The sequence below is a fragment of the Panthera tigris genome, chromosome A2 (genome assembly GCF_018350195.1).
Source record: "Panthera tigris isolate Pti1 chromosome A2, P.tigris_Pti1_mat1.1, whole genome shotgun sequence".
Taxonomy (NCBI): domain Eukaryota; kingdom Metazoa; phylum Chordata; class Mammalia; order Carnivora; family Felidae; genus Panthera; species Panthera tigris.
The window spans coordinates 155,628,970-155,646,661 of record NC_056661.1 but is presented as its reverse complement, the minus strand read 5'-3'; the positions used below and the strand labels follow the sequence as shown (position 1 = coordinate 155,646,661).

The 17,692-nt window shown below is 41.5% G+C and overlaps 1 protein-coding gene and 1 long non-coding RNA gene across 2 annotated transcripts in view; one reads left to right on the top strand and one right to left on the bottom strand.

Annotated features, from left to right (window-relative positions):
* Nucleotides 1-11,431: 11,431 nt before the first annotated feature.
* TAS2R39 (taste 2 receptor member 39) lies at nt 11,432-12,446 on the bottom strand. The gene is given in 4 exon segments (XM_015541407.2): nt 11,432-11,759; nt 11,761-11,938; nt 11,941-12,278; nt 12,280-12,446. Coding segments are annotated over 4 exon segments (1,011 nt in total).
* Nucleotides 12,447-15,016: 2,570 nt separating this feature from the next.
* The window catches only part of LOC122235357, an 82,123-nt gene continuing 79,447 nt past the window's right edge, over nt 15,017-17,692 (top strand). Inside the window, exon 1 of the long non-coding RNA XR_006213429.1 lies at nt 15,017-15,098. This is a non-coding gene — a long non-coding RNA (uncharacterized LOC122235357). The remainder of the gene's footprint in view (nt 15,099-17,692) is intronic.

The following is a 17,692-nucleotide window of genomic DNA, read 5'->3' as shown; positions in this document are numbered from 1 at the left end:
TTTTCCACAAAGAGAGATATAATGATTTGAGGTGAGGAAAACTTTGGGGAAGAGGGGTAGACTTTGGAGCACTGAAAATGGATGTGTGTTTTGTGCAGGAAGAGAGTCATTGATGTGTCTGAGTGGAGTGGACTAGTCGAGGTAGAGTGGGGCGGATGATGAAGGTACTTTGTGATTTCCACACCGGTACAGGATGCGGGGGAGCTACAGAAGAGGACCCAACCCTGAACGGAGTAAAGGGTCCAGAAAGAAGGCGCCAGACTGACCAGGGGAGAGGCAGGGGCAGGGAGGGGCCCTAAACAGGCTTCACCTTTCTCTAGATTCTAAGTAGGAATGAGCTTTTCCAACGCTATTGCAGGTGCATGGCACATATTGGAAGTAGGATGTTGTTTTTGTGCTTACTTCTGTGGCTGCATGCGGTCTTCATGCCCAAAGTCTTACCCACGATCGTCCAGCAACAAAACGACCTGGGATTTCTCCTTTTTCCTTAGGTAGGTGGGCAGAAGTATCCAACTGAAGCTGGGTTCTATCTCTCTCTGTGTATTTGTAGCGAGCTACCTGGGGACTGGTGCTTTTTACTTTTCAGTTGGATGCAGTAAAGTCTTATTTTTCTAAATTAAGAAGCCTGTGCCTGGCCACATGTTAGGCTCTCTATAAGTAATTTGTTGAAGGAAGGAGACAGGGAAGGGAGGCAGAAAGGTAGGAGGAAGGCAAATCAGAAGGATGGGAAGGAGGAAGAAGGAGAAAAGGGGAGGAGAGAAAGAAGGAAGGAGGGGGGGATGGGAGGAGGGAGGGAGGGGTGGACAGAAGGACAGAAGGAGGGAGGAAATCAAGACTTGCCTCTCTGTGTGTGTGCTTCCAGAAGTGGCACAGAAGATCATGGAGAAGGTTAGCTCTGTGAGGAGCGCTCCAAGCCTTTGGGTTGTGACAGAAAAAGCAGGGAGGCTACTTCGGTGCCAGATCTACAAGGTGTGTGGTGGGAGGGATTGAGCTGTTCTTATTCTTCGAGTGAGTCTGAGAAATGCTGCTGTGACTTGTGAGCTCGTGGACCCTAGGAATGTGGATCTTCCCCAAAAGCTGCCAAGTCACCTGTCTCTGGGGGCACAAATACAGTCAAACCCAAGGAGCCTGTGCTTTCTTCATTTACTGCCCTGCCTTAAAGTCACTTTCTTTCATTTTATTTCATTTTATTTTATTTTACTTTATTTTATTTATTTTAGGGGGGGAGGGACAGAGGGAGAGAGATTCTCAAGCAGGCTCCATGCTCAGCTTGGAGCCTGGCGCGGGGGTCCATCTCATAATGGTGGGAGATTGTGACTTGAGCTGAAATCAAGAGTCAGACACTTAACCAACTGAGCCACCCAGGTGTCCCTCTTTTTTTTTTTTTTTTTTTTTTTAGGCCACTGGAAGCCTGTTTTCTCCCATATGTGTGCTGGGCATTATTAGCCTTGTGCTGTACACTGGGTTTTATTTGAGGGGCTGGTTGTCTGTATCGTGTGATCCCCGAAGAGATTGGTCTTCTCTCATTTCCCAGATACCTTTGGTTCTGTACTGTGATTTTCAAATGTGGCTGTTCTAAGGTGGCTGGACTTGGACGGATGTAAGAGATGCCACAAATATTAAATGTGAAGAATCTAGGTGTAGAGTGCGTTGATCAATATTTGTGGATTTTGAAAACACTCAAATGCTTCTTCTTTACTAATGCATTTCTTTGTCATTAATGCTGTCATTATTTGTTCTTCAACCAAGACCCCAAGTCTTTGGTCTCTATGATCAAGAGAGACATTTTCTGACTTGACAAGTATAAGCCACCACGTTTCTGAGGAGGGGTCACATAATCTGGGTGATCCCTAGAGAGTGCAGAGCCACCCTCTCTGCGTGACTGGCAGTCAGGTAGACAGTCTAAGTTGGAGCACTGGGAAACTGATAGGAAGACATGTACTCTTCTCCCCCCTTTCCTTCTTCTTCACATATTCTGAGAAAGAGAAAGTGTTTTTTAAAAAAAATTTTTTTTTAACATTTATTTATTTCTGAGACAGAGAGAGAGCATGAACAGGGGAGGGTCAGAGAAAGAGGGAGACACAGAATCTGAAACAGGCTCCAGGCTCTGAGCTGCCAGCACAGAGCCCGACGCAGGGCTCGAACCCATGGACCGCAAGATCATGACCTGAGCTGAAGTCCGATGCTCAACCGACTGAGCCACGCAGGCGCCCCAAGAAAGTGTTTTTAGTTCAGCAGAAAATGAGAAATTGAGGAGATCCTGGAGCTGAGACAGGAACGCTCCACAAATCTGGCAATGTGGTCACTGTGTTGCCTGCCCCCTTACACCCAGGTTGGGCTGTATGGTCAGGTCTGGCCAGTGGGCTGTGACTGGGGGGGATGTGTGACACCCTCCTCACTGCAGACAATTCCACATGCTCCCTTCTCCTGCTGAGGTGACCCCGAGTCCTCATTTCAGATGGTGGTGCATTAGCTCTAAGCAGCCTGGATCCCTGAGATGCTGTGTGGAGAACAGCTACTCTTGGAATGCTTTTTCAAAGCCCGTAGAGGGTTTTGAATGAGATCGGAAGAAACCTGTGTTTTCTTAAGCCATTGAAATTTTCTTTTTTTAATTTTTAGGGAAAATGAATTTAAGTGGATACCTTAAGTAGTATAATTTTTAGTTTAAAAACATTTACCAGCACTTTGTAATTTGTAGAGCATATTTTCGTAGATATTATTTCATTGAAAGCTCACCATACTCCTAAGGTAATTTTCCTTTCTTTTGACTCCTATTTTGACTTAATTTCAGGCTTCTAGAAAAGTTGCAAGAACAGCTCTATCTGGGGATAGAGATTCCCGCACACCCCTCCCCCAGATTGCCCAGATATTACCATTGCACTGCACTGCTTGATTCTTCTCTCTCTCTCGATATATATACATACTTATTACTTTTTTTCTGAACTGTTTGAGAGGAAGCTGCAGATAGGATGCCCCTTCATCCCTAAATACTTAGGTATGTCCCCTAAAAAGGAAGACGTTAGGGTCCTATGTTCTGCCACCTAGCTTAGCTTATTCTAGACTGATACAGACAACCTTTGTGGCACTGCTGAGCATGGAAGGTTTGATACACAAGAAGTGGAAGGCCAAACAGGGGCCAAACAGCCCTTTCGAGGAAACCGGCTTAGAATTGGGGAGATTAGAATCTTAAAGGAAACAGGTTTTTGTTTCTTCAATCGATATTTTTTGATATGATATGAAATGGTATTTAGGGAGCCAGATAAAGGTGGATGGGAAGGGAATTACCACATTCAGTCGTGTGGAGAGAAGGGCTTTCGGGAAAATCTGTTTCCTAAGCAAGGTAAACCTGGACTCCTGTTTCTGCTTTGCGCCCACGGTGGGTATTACTATCACACTCTATCGCCATGTTTTCAGTAAAACCACCTCTGTTTTGCTCCAGGCCTAAAAATGTATCCAGGCCACCGGTAAGGATGACATTGAGAAGCGTGTAGCTAATAAAAGTGTAGGGGCGTCTCTCTGGGCTCGTGGTTGAAAACAACGCTCACGGAGCTGGAGAAAGGAGTGCTGTCCAAGACATCCAGAGTCAGCTGAGGGTCAGATACCTGGGAACGCAAGGCCCAGCCTCCTGTTTTGGCAGTGACACCGACTCATCAGCCCCAATTTCCAGAGCTGCGTCCTTCTCACTCCTCCTTCCAAATCCACCTCCACTTGGGCTTTCAATCTGTGCCTGGTTCTGGTTTGAATGAGCCACTGATGTATTTGTAGCCATCCGGGATCTGGAGCGCAGATGCAAATGGCAGTTTTCTCTGGTAAGTGTTGGGGCAATCGGATCCTTTTCTGATTTGCATTCCCAAGTCCTGCAGGTTCTCAGGAAATCACATCTTCCAGGCAGTCTGGTGGGGGTTATTTTTAATCTCAGCTATAAATGCCAGTCCATAATAGTTCTTAAAACCGAAAGAGCCTTCGTTTACAAGGCAGAGGACAGTTAGAGACAGAGTCATTAGTTTAGCAAAAATCTCGGACCAAAAAAGGGGCTGAGGAGAAGGGACTCTGGGGATAGAGAAGGCTTGGGGTTCAGGAGTGAGATGGGGGACAGGCACAAATTTGGAAGACACTAGCTTTTGGGGGACTTAAACCATAAGAATGGAGGGGCTTGTTCAGGGAGAGCATTCAAGGAGAAAGAGAAAAGAGCATGTTAGGTGTACCTGGGCATGTTAAACACACTGCTCTTCTCTCAGAGTCAGTCTTATTAGCATTCATCCCTGTTTCTGACATAAATGGTGATTTCTGAGGGTCTATCTCATCTATTCCCACCACTTCTCAATCTCTTGTCTCTTGCTGGTGCTGGGCCCTACCTGGAGATAATTTTATTCCAAATTCCAGTCCAGGGTTAGAATTAGTTTATGTGCAGATGTATGCTCTGTGAGGATATTTCAAAATCCCAGGTGAGCTCCCACGTAAAGTAGGAATGAATTTTAAAATTTGCAAATCGAGTGTGTGAAGAACAACTTACATTTTAAAGGTAATTAGTTTAATATCTGCATAGCCCTCCCTTCCCCCAATCCACCTGGTGGGTGAAAACACAATTCTGGGTAAACGCACTCATTTCGTGTTACACTCAGCCCACTCAAGATTTTCTCTCCTGCTTTGAGCCTGGAGCTACTTAAAGGCGGAAGGATGGTGGTTTGGGCTGGTCTCTAAGGCAGATGTCCAGGCACCAGCTGTGTCTTTCCCATCTAGAGAGTCACTGCCCGCAACGCTCTTTCCTCTCACTGTGACAGCTGCATTCGGTGTGGCACCTTTACTTCTCGCTTCGCCTGCCCCTTCTCTCACTCACTCTCCTGGTGCTAGCATCTCCATCTTTGTGTTCAGCTCTGTTTGTTGTACAGAATCCCACTACTCGATGGGCAGAATAGCTGTCTCCATGGTGATGCAGGCACTAGTCTTCCCAGGGAATCGGCCGCCATGTCTTTTTATCTACTTGGCAGGCAAGTCAGAGTTGGCTGGGATGGGCTAAATCCTGCCTTTCTCTTCTCTGTGTTTGTTCTTATGCTCTTATGAGAAAATTCTCAAGCTGATGAGGCCATGCACACAGCTGTGTGGATTGCAAGTGGAGAGGCCCCATACAGATGTTTTCCTTTATTTTAGTATCCTGACCACTCAGTTTATTGATGAACATCTCTCATTTCTAGCCCAGTAATCAGCTTTTGCCAATTTAAACTTTCTGGAAATTTTCTATGAAATCAGTAAGAAAGGGGAATTGCTGCTATCGTTTAATCAGTTTGAGGGCTTGATAAACTTTCCAAGAGGTCAGTCACATAATGAAATTAGCAGGTCTGTTAACAGATGAGAAAAACACTAGCATAAAACAAAAATAATATAAGCCTGTCATCGAGTTAATGCTCTAGTTCAGAAACTTCCTTAGAAATTTCCTGTAGAGGAATGCCTGAGTGGCACAATTGGTTAAACATCCAACTCTTGGTTTTGGCTCAGGTTACCAACTCACAGTTCACAGCTTTGAGCCACATATCAGGCTCTGAGCTGATGGCATAGAGCCTGCTTGGGATTCTGTCTCTCCTCTCTGCCCCTCCCCCGTGTGTGTGTGTGTGCGTGTGTGTGTGCGTGTGTGCATGCGTGCACACGCGTGCGCTTTCTCTCTCTCAAAATGAATAAATAACTTAAAAAATTGTAAAAAAAAAAAAAGAGAAATTTTCTGTAGAAAACCAGTTTGGGGGATTTTTATGACCCCAAATTAAGTTTTGGACAATTTGAAATTGTCCATGGTAAAGCACTGTCATGAGCTTGACAATGACTGAACTGAAACAGGCTTACAGGTTCTTGTGTAATAAAAAGAAATATTATGTATAAGGCTTCTGATTTTAAATTTTAGACCAAACAAATGTACTTGACTCCCCCTTCTTCTGAGACTCCACTGAGAAAAACAATCCCATAATAATTAAGAGAGAGGAGTGAGGGCAGACTAGAGATTTCATCCCATCTCTTGGATGTGGACCATCCATGAAAGCGTGTTGTGGATGAAGTGGCACAGAGGATGCTCAGAATATGCACAAGGTGGTCCTCTGGCAGTGTGGCGGCTGCTAAGCTTGCTTGAAAGACTTGAGGTCCCCTGATGTGTGTTTCCTAGCTTTGGCTAGTAGGAGTGAGGCAGGGTGTAAAACCAAGTAATTGTTGTAATTCTGTCTGCCATATAGCTGCTTCAGTGATTCCTTCCAACCTTTTCTCCATCACTGCACACAGAACCATTGACAACCCCCATATCAACAATGCTTTTGTAGAGAAATTGAATGCATTTCCAAGAAGCAGGGCTTCCAGTGTGATGTTTGCACAGAGATTAAATTCTTTCTTATTATGACATTTTTAATTTCAAGGCTAATATCTGATTTTTTACCCACATACCTTAAAAAAAAAGTCATCAGAAGCCAATCCTGACGAACTGGATGGCCCAGTTACAAAACAGAGGTCCCAATCAGCCTTTCCATTCAGAAGAATGTCCTGCTGGGGAATAATTCTTACTTATGCAAAACAGCCTTTCATTTTCCTTCATGAATTAGTAATCAAGGATTATCAGAAATAGGAGCAAAATTCACAGCCTGAAAGAGAAAGACCAAGATAAATATTCAGAATAAATGACCCCTGGAGAAATAAAGATCAAAGAAGAATACTTATAAAATTTGAACTTGTATCTTCAGAGAAGGCAGAAAAGATACTGAATTCATAAATTAAGAAAAAGATGCTATTAAAAAGAAATAGGAAACAAGAAGAAACTTTGAGATTAAAAATATTTAAAATTACATACTGTTAACATGATTTCAGTAAAATTAAGATGAGTTCAAGATAATATCTCTGAATGCTCAGCATAAATCAATGATGAAAAAGATAAGAGACACAGATATTTAATCTAGGAGGCCTAAAATCTGACCAAAAAGAATTTTAAGGATCAAATTTAGAGAAAATGAAGAGGAAGAAATTATTTTTAAAAAATAAAAGAAACTTTATGAGTGCTGATGAAGGGCATGTTTTTTTGTTTTTGTTTTTGTTTTTGAGAGAGAGAGAGGGAGAACAAGTAGGGGAGAGAGAATCCCAAGCAGGCTCCATGCTCAATGCAACGCCCTATGCAGGGCTCGATCCCACGACCCTGGGATCATGACTTGAGCCGAAATCAAGAGTCAGATGCCCAACTGACTGAGCCAGTCAGGTGCCCCAAAGACATGGTCTTTGATTGATAAACCCTCACTTGGTCTTACACAATTTTCACCAAATGGAGCATCTGATACTAGTTGCCTAACCCATGATCATTCTTCCCTCTTCCTCAATATAAGTACCCTAATTTTGTTTAGAGTGGATTAGGGTGGAAGTGTGCACAATTACAAATTAAAAATAATTCTTTCTACAATTTTCCTTGTGGAGGTGTCATGTGACCTAGTTCTGCCTAGAATGTAGAGGTGATACTCTTAATTTCATCTCAGATCATGATCCTAGGGTCGTGGGATTGAGCCCTGCGTAGGGGCTACTGGGATTCTCTCTCTCCCCTCTCTCCCTCTCCCTCTGCCCCTCCCCAGCTCATTCTCTCTCTCTCTCTCTCTCTCTCTCTGTCTCTGTCTCATGTTGCCTCAGCAACATGATGTGGTAGGAAAGGAAGCTAGAAGGATCCTGAGTCATTAGTGACTTCCTGGAGCATTTTTTTCAACCTCTAGAATTCATGTTACATTTAAAAATAGCATTATATGGTCACTTTAATCAGATTTCTGTTATATGCAGTTGTAGTGCAGTCTTGGTGAATCATGAAAGATAAAAAGAAGATTTTAAAAATGTCTAAAGAAAGAATACAAAAACCTAGAACGGAAAAAGGCACAGGTTGCTTTCACACTTCTAATTAGTAACAACAAATGTGAAAAGAATGAAATTTCTTCCAAACTTAAGGTAAATTATTTTAGACCTAAAATTGTATATTCAACCAACTATCAACTACTAATCAAGAGTGAGGGCAAAATAAAAACATTTCCCATTTCTGAAGGACTTTTCCGAGGAAGTTACTTAAGGATGTGTTCCGGTAAGTAAGGGAGGAAATAAGAAAAGGAAGAGTAAGACATGTGGTCTAGAAAATAGGTGATGGATATAACCCGGACATCCGGGTGGATGACAAACATGAATCAGGCTTAGGAGCCAATTATCAAGAAGGGAACGAGAATGAAAGGCATTGATCAAGTTGCTACTGGAAAAAAAAAAAAAAGTGGATTACATCCAACTGACAGTGCCATGATTAAAATACTGAATTCCTTTGAGTAGGTGATAAGGAATATACTTATCTCTCTGGGAGGCAGGGCTGGTATAACAACATAAAGGAAGGCAATTGAGCAGGATTATCATAAACCCAAACTAAATTCTTTCATGTTGCTGAGTAAATGATGGAGTGTAAAAAAAAAAATGCATTTGATTTTTATGCTGGAAACAATCTCCTTTTACCTGGGTTTATGGATTGTGTCATTGAACTTAATGAAAAGCACTTTTTGGTCTTGAGTCCAGTAATAATAGTTTTACTAAGAATATTAGAAATGCTATTTATTGATCTTCTACATTTAAAATAAATTCATAGATGAAGCACAGAAGACTGAACGATAGTTACAGAATAGCATATGACAATGTGAAAGGAGCATGTTGCTTTCAGCAGTTAGAATGTGGAAAAGGGGGTCACCTGGGTGGCTCAGCCGGTTGTGTTCAACTTTGGCTCAGGTCATGATCTCATAGTTTGAGTTCGAGCCCTGCATCGGGCTCTCTGCTGTCAGCGCAGAGCCTGTTCTGGATTCTCTTCCTCCCTCTCTTTCTCTGTCCCTCCCCGCTGTGCTCTCTCTCTCTCTGTGTGTCTCTCTCTCTCTCTCAAAAATAAAAATATTTTTTAAAAAGCAGGTGGAAAAGGGAGAAGTAGTAAAAAGAAGGATGGGGCACTAACATACTCTTTTATATAATGTGGAGTTGGTAGGCATGGACTATAAATAGTAGAATAAGACATTGCAACTTAAAATGATCATTCAAGGGGCTCCTGGTGGCTCAGTTGGTTGAACGCCTAACTTCGGCTCAGGTCATGGTCTCATGGTTTCTGAGTTGAGCTCCGCGTCAGGCTCTGTGCTGACAGCTCAGAGTGTGGAGCCTGCTTCAGATTCTGTTTCTCCCTCTCTCTCTGCCTGTCCCTTACTCATGCTCTCTCTCTCTCAAAAATAAATACACATTAAAATGATCATTCAAAAATTTAAAAGCAATGAGAATAAGAGCCAGAAGTAGTAATGCAATTACTACAGGGCAGCATTTGATGGCAATGTAAGTGACACTTCAGTCCTCACCATTTACAGTGATGAGTCAATAGGTGTTTACAGATGGATAATACAATGTGCGTGTCTATGTGTACCTGTTCGGAGCTATGAAAGTAACCACCACAAAAACTAGAGTCAGAAATAATAGAAATGTTGCTTTGGGGAAGTGAGATTTTGGGTGAGGCAGGAGACTTACTATTCACAAAAGACCTTTTCAGCATTTGTTTACTTATTTGTTGGCCAAAAGCTGATATTACTTTGAATATGATGATGATGACAATCAACTTGAAACAACTCTAATTTCACTTCTGTAATATTTGGGTGGAGATTTAGAAATGAGTAATAGTGTTATGTTTTTGTAAGTATTGACAATCTCATTTAAAAAAAGCTATATGTGAGAATTGGAGGGAAGATGCTTTTAATAGACAGCTTTGTAGCAATCAGGCTATTTCACAAGAAAATAAATCTTACCATATTAACCAGAAAATAGTGACAAACAATGGTGACATGTGACATGTGATATATACTTCCCCAATTGTCTGTTACTTGGTTTTGGGAGTTGCTCGATGAGAAATGTAACCATTTCCATCAATACTTTGTCATAGGTGATGGCTCTGATGCTCTATTTCCAGCTGCCCCTGACTGTGTGTTTTGATAGTCACTCACTTAATGTCTTTAGCCTCTGAGAATGTTTACAAAGCACATCTATGAATTTTCTTAGCATCCAGTATATTATTCAGAATCCATTTGTTAAGGTACAAGGAAGCATGCTATCATTTTGAATATCAAATACTTTTTTTTTAAACAACAAAATCCTTGATAGGGATTAAATGACAAATAGTGATGTATGTCTAACACTCACACCTGAAATAGTCGTGTTCCTTCTCTGAAGACTTTCACGGTGTCAAGTCATATTTACTTTCCGGTAGGTTTTAAGGATGGCACATGTGAGGAGTACTGGCTAGCACAGTTAAATCTTCAGCCCAGTGAGGACTCCCCCTGAGGTGTCCATGTTTACAGATTGTTCTATAGTCTGGTTATGAAATGGGGGAAGGTAGTTCACCTTTTCTTCTCTCAGGATGGTAGCCCTTTCCACTCCAGGACATGAGTAACGAGGCAGCCTGAAGTCCAGAACCTATCCTGAATAGATTCAAGTGGTCTTGAATTGCATCTCTCTCTTGGACTGAAAATTTCAAAATTTCAAAGTTGTTTTTACATTTTGCTCTTTTGCTTTTATTTGTTATCTTGCAAGCCCATGGACGTGGAAGTTCAGAAAATGAGACCTTTAAAGAAGAGTCTGTCTATCTTCTTGAAAAGAAAAAGAAACAATTCCTCTATTTCAGGAGAAATTTAACCTAATTTTTTCCAGATAGGAAGAGAAAGTAGAATAAGTTTTATTTGGTGAATTTTTCAAATATTAAGTTCTAGAGATTGGTGATTCAACATTAGTTGCTATCCCCAGTGTGGCTCCATTTAATAATGAATCTAGCCATTTGGATGTAAAATATTGCAACAAATAATTGGTACATATGTCAATTTTTATGTACTCAAGAATATCTATAAAATAAATATCCCCAAGTATAATTGTCAAATAAAAGTATGTACTTTCATATGTATTACTAAACTGTACTTAAAGAAGCAGCAATTAACATTTCCATAAATTTATGAGATTGCCTTGTCCCCATGATCACACACAGTGTGTTACCAAACTTTTTGATCTTTGCTTATCTAATAGGTAAAAAATTATATCTCAAAGTGGTCTTCATTTTCTTCTTGATATAAGCCAGGCTGAGCATCTTAAACTTTTTTGTTTTAGGTTTTGGAAAACAATCACCTTAAGAAATTAAAAAGAATTATCTAAGTTCCAACACCAAAAATTCTGACTTAATTGATTTAGGGTCAGGTTTCGACATTGGTATTTCAAAAATCTCCCCCAGAGATTCTAATGTGTAGAACCGCTGCTTTTACATAGAGCAAGTGGAGGTAAAATAGGAGGCTTAGGTAAAGAATATGTCAAACATCACTAAGACTGTGCCCAAGAAGCAAAAGAGAGAAATGAAGATTAACCTTCTGTATAAAAAACCACATCAGGTGGAAGGATCAGGTCAGGTTTGGGGAAGAAAGGAGGTGGGGGGAGAGGGGTCTGGGTAAGGGGGAGGCAGAGCTGGTTGGGCTTGTTTTGTGGTATTCTGGTTCTCTTTTAGGTGAAGATGAATTTGAGGCTGAAGCTGCTTCCAAGCTCTTCTCAACCCAGGGTTGTCCTGAATCAGCAGAATGGAGTGACCAACAGGGTAGGCAGCCATGATGAATTTGCACAAAATAATCCAGGAACTGTTGGCGTCACAGATATTGGACATATAAAGAAATAGAGCAACTGCATTGGAAATGTAGAGAATGAGAAAGTAGCTGGTAACTTTGATGGTCCCCATGTGAGCCAGTGGCATTGCTTTCCATGTGTAGGGTGTGTCTTTTGAGAGAGATGATCAGCAGGGTGGCTGCAAAGATGAACACGATCGGAGGAATGAAGATCCCCAGGTTATAGAGAAGAACCAGGATGACCACATTGGTCTGAGTGAAGTATTTTTTCTTAGAGGAGTTGGGAGAGGGATAGAAGAATTGTTACAATACATGGTGTTGATGTCATTGGAGAAGAGCACACTGTAGCCTAAGGAAATAAACATTGATAGCCACAGAGCCAGGGCATCCGTCCCGGAAATTCTCTACTTCAGCTTGAGGAAAAGGGGGTGGGAGAAATCAGCGATCTTCACGAAGTAGAAGCTGAGCCAGGCAGCAAACCAGAGGCTACAATGATTTAAGAACATGAAAGTTACTTTGAATGTACCATATATAACATCTTCATTATAAAAATGTGGGGATGTTGAGCTGAAGGTAATTTTTATCATCATGAAGCTTTGGAGAGGTATTCTGGGTACACTCAAGAAAAACAGGATCCTGCTTATTGGAAACTGCCTTATTTTTAATCCATTCAGCTGTATTTATAGCCATGATGAACCCATTTGCAACGATACCAATGATGCATTCAGTGGCTATAATTGTTAAAATTGAGAGGATGTGAAATGGTGAAAATTCATTATCTGCAGGATTGCAGGTTTTTGTCATCCTGAGTTGTTACCCCTGTTTGGTGTCTGGGGGAAAATGTCTCTCTAGCGTTTGATAGGCAGATCCTCAGTAGCTCCCACTATTCATGTCATAGGAGGAAGCCTTTGATGCATCATTTCCAAATTCATTCCATTTGTTTATCTCAGAATTCTTAGCTCTAAATCTGGAGATGCAAATGATGGAAGGATTTGCTTTCTAATCCTCTTCCATGTCCATTTGGACTTGTTGGTTTTAGTTCAATTATGGGGCCCAGGAAGGACTAGAGTCAAGCCCGATGCGGGGCTTGAACCCATGAACCGTGAGATCATGACCTGAGCCGAAGTCAGACGCTCAACTGACTGAGCCACCCAGGTGCCCCAATCTTTTGTATATTTTTAAAAAATTTTAAATTTTATTTAAATCCAGGTTAGTTGACATATAGTGGAATAATGATGTTACAAGTAGAATTTAGTGATTCTCATCACTTACATATAACACCCAGTGCTCATCCCAACAAGTGCCCTTCTTAATGCCCATCATCCATTTAGCCCATCCTCCACTCAATATCCTTCCAGCAATTCTTAGTTTGTTCTCTGCATTTAAGAGTCTCTTACAGTTTGTCTCCCTCTCTTTTTTTAATCTTATTTTTCCTTCTCTTTCTCTATGTTCATCTGTTTTGTTTATTAAATTCCACATATGAGTAAAATCATATGACATTTGTCTTTCTCTGGCTGACTTATTTCACTTGAGTACATGCTCCTTTATAAACCACTAATGTGGTATTGAGAACCATGGCCTTTACTAATGCCAGTTAAGTAGAACATCTGCCTGCCAAGTCACCATTTAACTTAGTTTCACTTGTGACCTCAGGGAACTGATTGGAAATAATAATAATAAATTCAAAGTCAATATAATATATAAATCAATGTATGCTATGTATAGCGTGTGTGTGTGCGCGTATGCTAGACACTGTTCAAATACTTTTATATATATCATCAAATTTAAGCCACACAGCAATTCAGTGAAGAATGTATTTTATTACCTACACTTTGCAGATGAGGAAACTGAGGCTAAATAACTTGTCCCAAGTCACACATCTAGAAAGAGACAGTGTTGGGATTCTACCTCAGGTTACCTGGTTCCAGAGACCATCTTCTTACCACTCTTTATATTTCCTACACCCATGTGTGGATCCTTTTGTGTGCGCCAAAGACCAAAGTCAGGGTTGACTTGACTGTAACATTTTTTTCCTGGTAGTCTTTTATGATGCCTTCACTATTTAAGGGAAGAATAATTGAGTTAAAAAAAAAAGCGTAATCCAGCTTTCTACCTGTGAGACTTTCTTTACTACTCACACAGAACACTTCACTTCTGACACTTCTGGTCATCGAACGTGTGTGTGGTTTTGTTTTGTTTTGTTTTGTTTTGTTTTGTTTTGTTTTGTTTTCCCCACACCAGGCCATTCTGTGATAGTAGCTGGGTGTCCTACAATTTACCTCAATTCAGACACTAACTGCCTGTTTATTATTATTTATTAATAACAGTTTATTATAAAAGGATATGCTAAAGGCTACGGATGATTCTTCAGGTGGAAGAGACGCAGAAGGCAGAGTATGTCCACGCCCTCCCCAGGGGCCCCACTCTCCAAACACCTCACATGTTCACCAGCCTAGAAGCTCTCTGAACCCAGTCCTGTGCGATTTTTATGGAGGCTTCATCACATAGGCGGGATTGAGTAAATCACTGGCCATCAGTGATAGTGTCAACTATCACCCGCCCCCGCCCAGCACCCCCGTCTAGAAATCAGGGGGTGGGACTGAAAGTTCCAAACCTCTAATCACATGATTGGCTCTCCTGGCAGCCCGCCCCCAGCTTATGTGCGATCGATTGGAAAGCCACATCATTAACATAACCAAAGACACCTTTATAACACTCATCTCTTCGGAAATTCCAAGGGTTTTAGGAGCTCTGCTAGAGAAACAAGACCAAATGTATTTATTATAATATGATATGATATGATATGATACAATATACATAATCATACCATAATATACAATATCACAATGGTAAAACAAGAAGACACTAATTTTCAAGAGATAGAACTTCGTTGCAAAATGAATTACTTGACAGATAATAAACTTCTTTTGTTACATATAAATATTTAAAGGCCTACACAACATTTACCTTTCATTTAAATAGAACACTATGAAAATGAGGGTCGAAGGTATTAAAAAAAGAAAACTGGAGGCACCTGGGTGGCTCACTCTGTTAAGTGTCCAACTCTTGATCTCTGCTCAGGTCATGATCACACTGTTTGTGAGTTCAAGCCCCACATCGGGCTCTGTGCTGATAGTGTGCAGCCTGCTTGAGATTCCCTCCTACTTTCTGCCGTTCACCTGCTTGTTCTCTCTCTCTCTCTCTCTCTCTCTCCCTCCCTCTCTCTCTCTCTCAAAATAAATAAATACACTTAAAAACAAAAAGAAAGAAAACCACAGGCCCAAAATGATGCCACTTAGACCAAGTTCCCAAACCGGGGCTTAATACTCAATCTAATTGCAACTTCAATCTCCCCCAGAAATATTGCCCTAATTGGAATTTTCTGGCCAGCACTAAAGAAGTAATCTGTCACTGGGACTCTCTCAGTCGCCCCCAAGAGATGAAGTAAACTGCAAGGTAAGATCCTCTGCCCTTTTCCCTAAAAGAAAGTGACCTTCCTGGAGCCATCCTTTCTTTTCTTTCCCTAGTAACTTCCTTGCCCCTCCTCCATCCTATAAACCTTCCATTTTGTACAACTCTTCGAGGGCCTTGCTACTTGCCAGATGAGGTGCTGCCCGATTCATCGCTTGTTGAATAAAGCCAGTTAGATCTTCAAATTTACTTGGTTGAATTTTGTTTTTGTTTTTGTTTTTGTTTTTTTTAACAGAGGAAAAGTTCCCTGTTCCTTTACAACATAGGCTAACCAACAGTAGGGTAAAAACAGCACCAGAATCACTCAATCTTTTTTGGAATATTAAAACTAAAAGAGATGGCCGTTGTATAGCAGGATTCTCACACAGAGAGACGGGGCCGCGAGGCTTTCTTTTCCAGGAAGCACTTTATTTGTCGTGTCAGCATGGGCTCAATGGGTTTGTGTCCGAAAAACCGAGCCCTGAGCGCAGCAGGGTGTAGCCTTTTGCGCAATTGCAGCTTCTTTGTCTCCCATATAGGGTGACACACATAGTCTGATTGAACCCAGTCCAAGTTTCAGAGTTGTGTCAGAGTTATGCATACGTGTATAGGAGTTGATTGGGCACGTTGCCTTCCTTTGTTCTGAGAAGGCCCCCACCACATTCCTTAGGGAGGGGCTCTACCTCCACCACAATTGAGGTGCTCATTTCTAATTTTAAAATGTATGCACGGGACAAATGATGATAAAATTGACCTCTCAATTCAGAGTAAATAGACTTTCGTGAATGAACATTAAAGTAATGACAAGTAATTCTAACAAAGAGAAGGTTGGTGAGTGAGGTGTCTCTGAAAATCTTCACAACGTTTGTTTTCTTCTTACTTAAGGCCTCTTTTTTAAAAAAGCAAAAAGCTTATGAAGGTTTTCCGGCCTGATAAACTGTTTGAGACAAGTTTTTATGGATTTTACCATCTTGTCTTTAAATCCCTGTTTTTGAACTCCAGATATTTCCTTCAAATACAGTGTTGTAAACAACTCCGCTTGTTTCCACACACTTGTGCAAGCAGCTCAGGACCTCTGATTTGGTTTGAAGAGGTTTTTCTTGTCACTGGCTCTTCCCCAGCTCTGCCCACCCAGGTCGCCGACAGTAAGGGAGAAGGGGACAAGCTCTGTTAAGAGTCTGATGATTCTCTCCTCCTTTCTTTGCTAATCACAGTGTCTCACTCTCAGCTCTGTCACCTGTAGTGCCTGACGCCCTGGGAGGCGGTACAGATACTTGCTGGTGAATGAGTGATCTTACCAATGGCCCAGAGAACTTCTTCCTAATGACTGGCATCCAGAGAAGGCAGTTCAACCACCCCATAAATCTAGAATTTTTGCAGGTTTGATGCCCAAATTGAGTGTGGGAGTGTGAATAACAAGGCTGAGTGAGAGCACAGCAGTTCTCTGTATTACGGTCTAATACTGTGAGAGGAACACTGGTGGGAGATCGAGAGTATGGGGTGGGGGCGTGGGTGGGGATAAGTTAGAGGAAGGGGCAACGACCTCAGCCTGTGGCTGGGCTTCCTAGTGTTCAGGGGTCGCACAGAGGCAGTGGGCAGGAGCAGGGGCCACAGCCATCATGAGAGGCACCTCAGAAGAAGCTCTGCTTGTCACAGCCAACGGCAGAGTTGCTTCCTACAATGGAAAGAACATTGTTGTTGTTGACAGGAACTCCCAGGGACAGTCTGAAGTGGGAGGAGATAACTTTTCTAGGTGAAGAGATGATCTTTAGAGTTTATTTATTTATTTTGAGAGAGAGAGAGAGAGAGAGAGAGAGAGGAGGAGAGAGGAGGAGAGAGGAGGAGAGAGAGAATCCCAAGCAGACTATGCACTGTTAGTGTGGAGCCAGATGTAGGGCTCAAAATCATGGAGCCAGGAGGTCATGATCTGAGCCAAAACCAAGAGTCGGACACTTACCCAACTGAGCCACCCAGGGGCCCTGAAGAGATGACCTTTTCAAGTAGAACTAGTGGAATTAGTAGAACCTAAATGATAAATCTAGTTTGATGTATCCTGGATGTATTCAAGTGTATGTCTAACCACGGAAATCTCATTAAGAGGACGTTGAACCATTAATGACAGAGAAAATGGCTTCAAGCAGTTCAGTTTATTTGCTATATCTTTAAATTATTATTTTGAAATAGTTTTTGACATAGAGATGTACTGTAAAGATACTACAGAGAATTCCCATTTATACCCCTAACCCAGCTTCTCCTAATGCTTACATCTGACATAACTGTGGCACAATGACCAAAACTAAGAATTTAGTACTGTTACAAATACTGTTAGTTACACTGTAGGCTCTGTTTGGATTTTTCAGTTTTCCACTGATGTCTTTTTCCTGTTCCAAGATCCAGTCTAGAGTACCACCTTGTGTTTAATCATTGTGTATCTTTATTCTCTTTCAATCTGTAACAGATTCTTCGTCTTTTTTCCTTTTCTTTCATGACCATGACAGCTTTGAAGAAACATACCAGTCAGGTATTTTGTGAAGTAGTGCTTAGCTTGGGTTTGTCTCATGTTTTCTCGTGGTTATAGGGGAGTTACGGGTTTTGAGGAA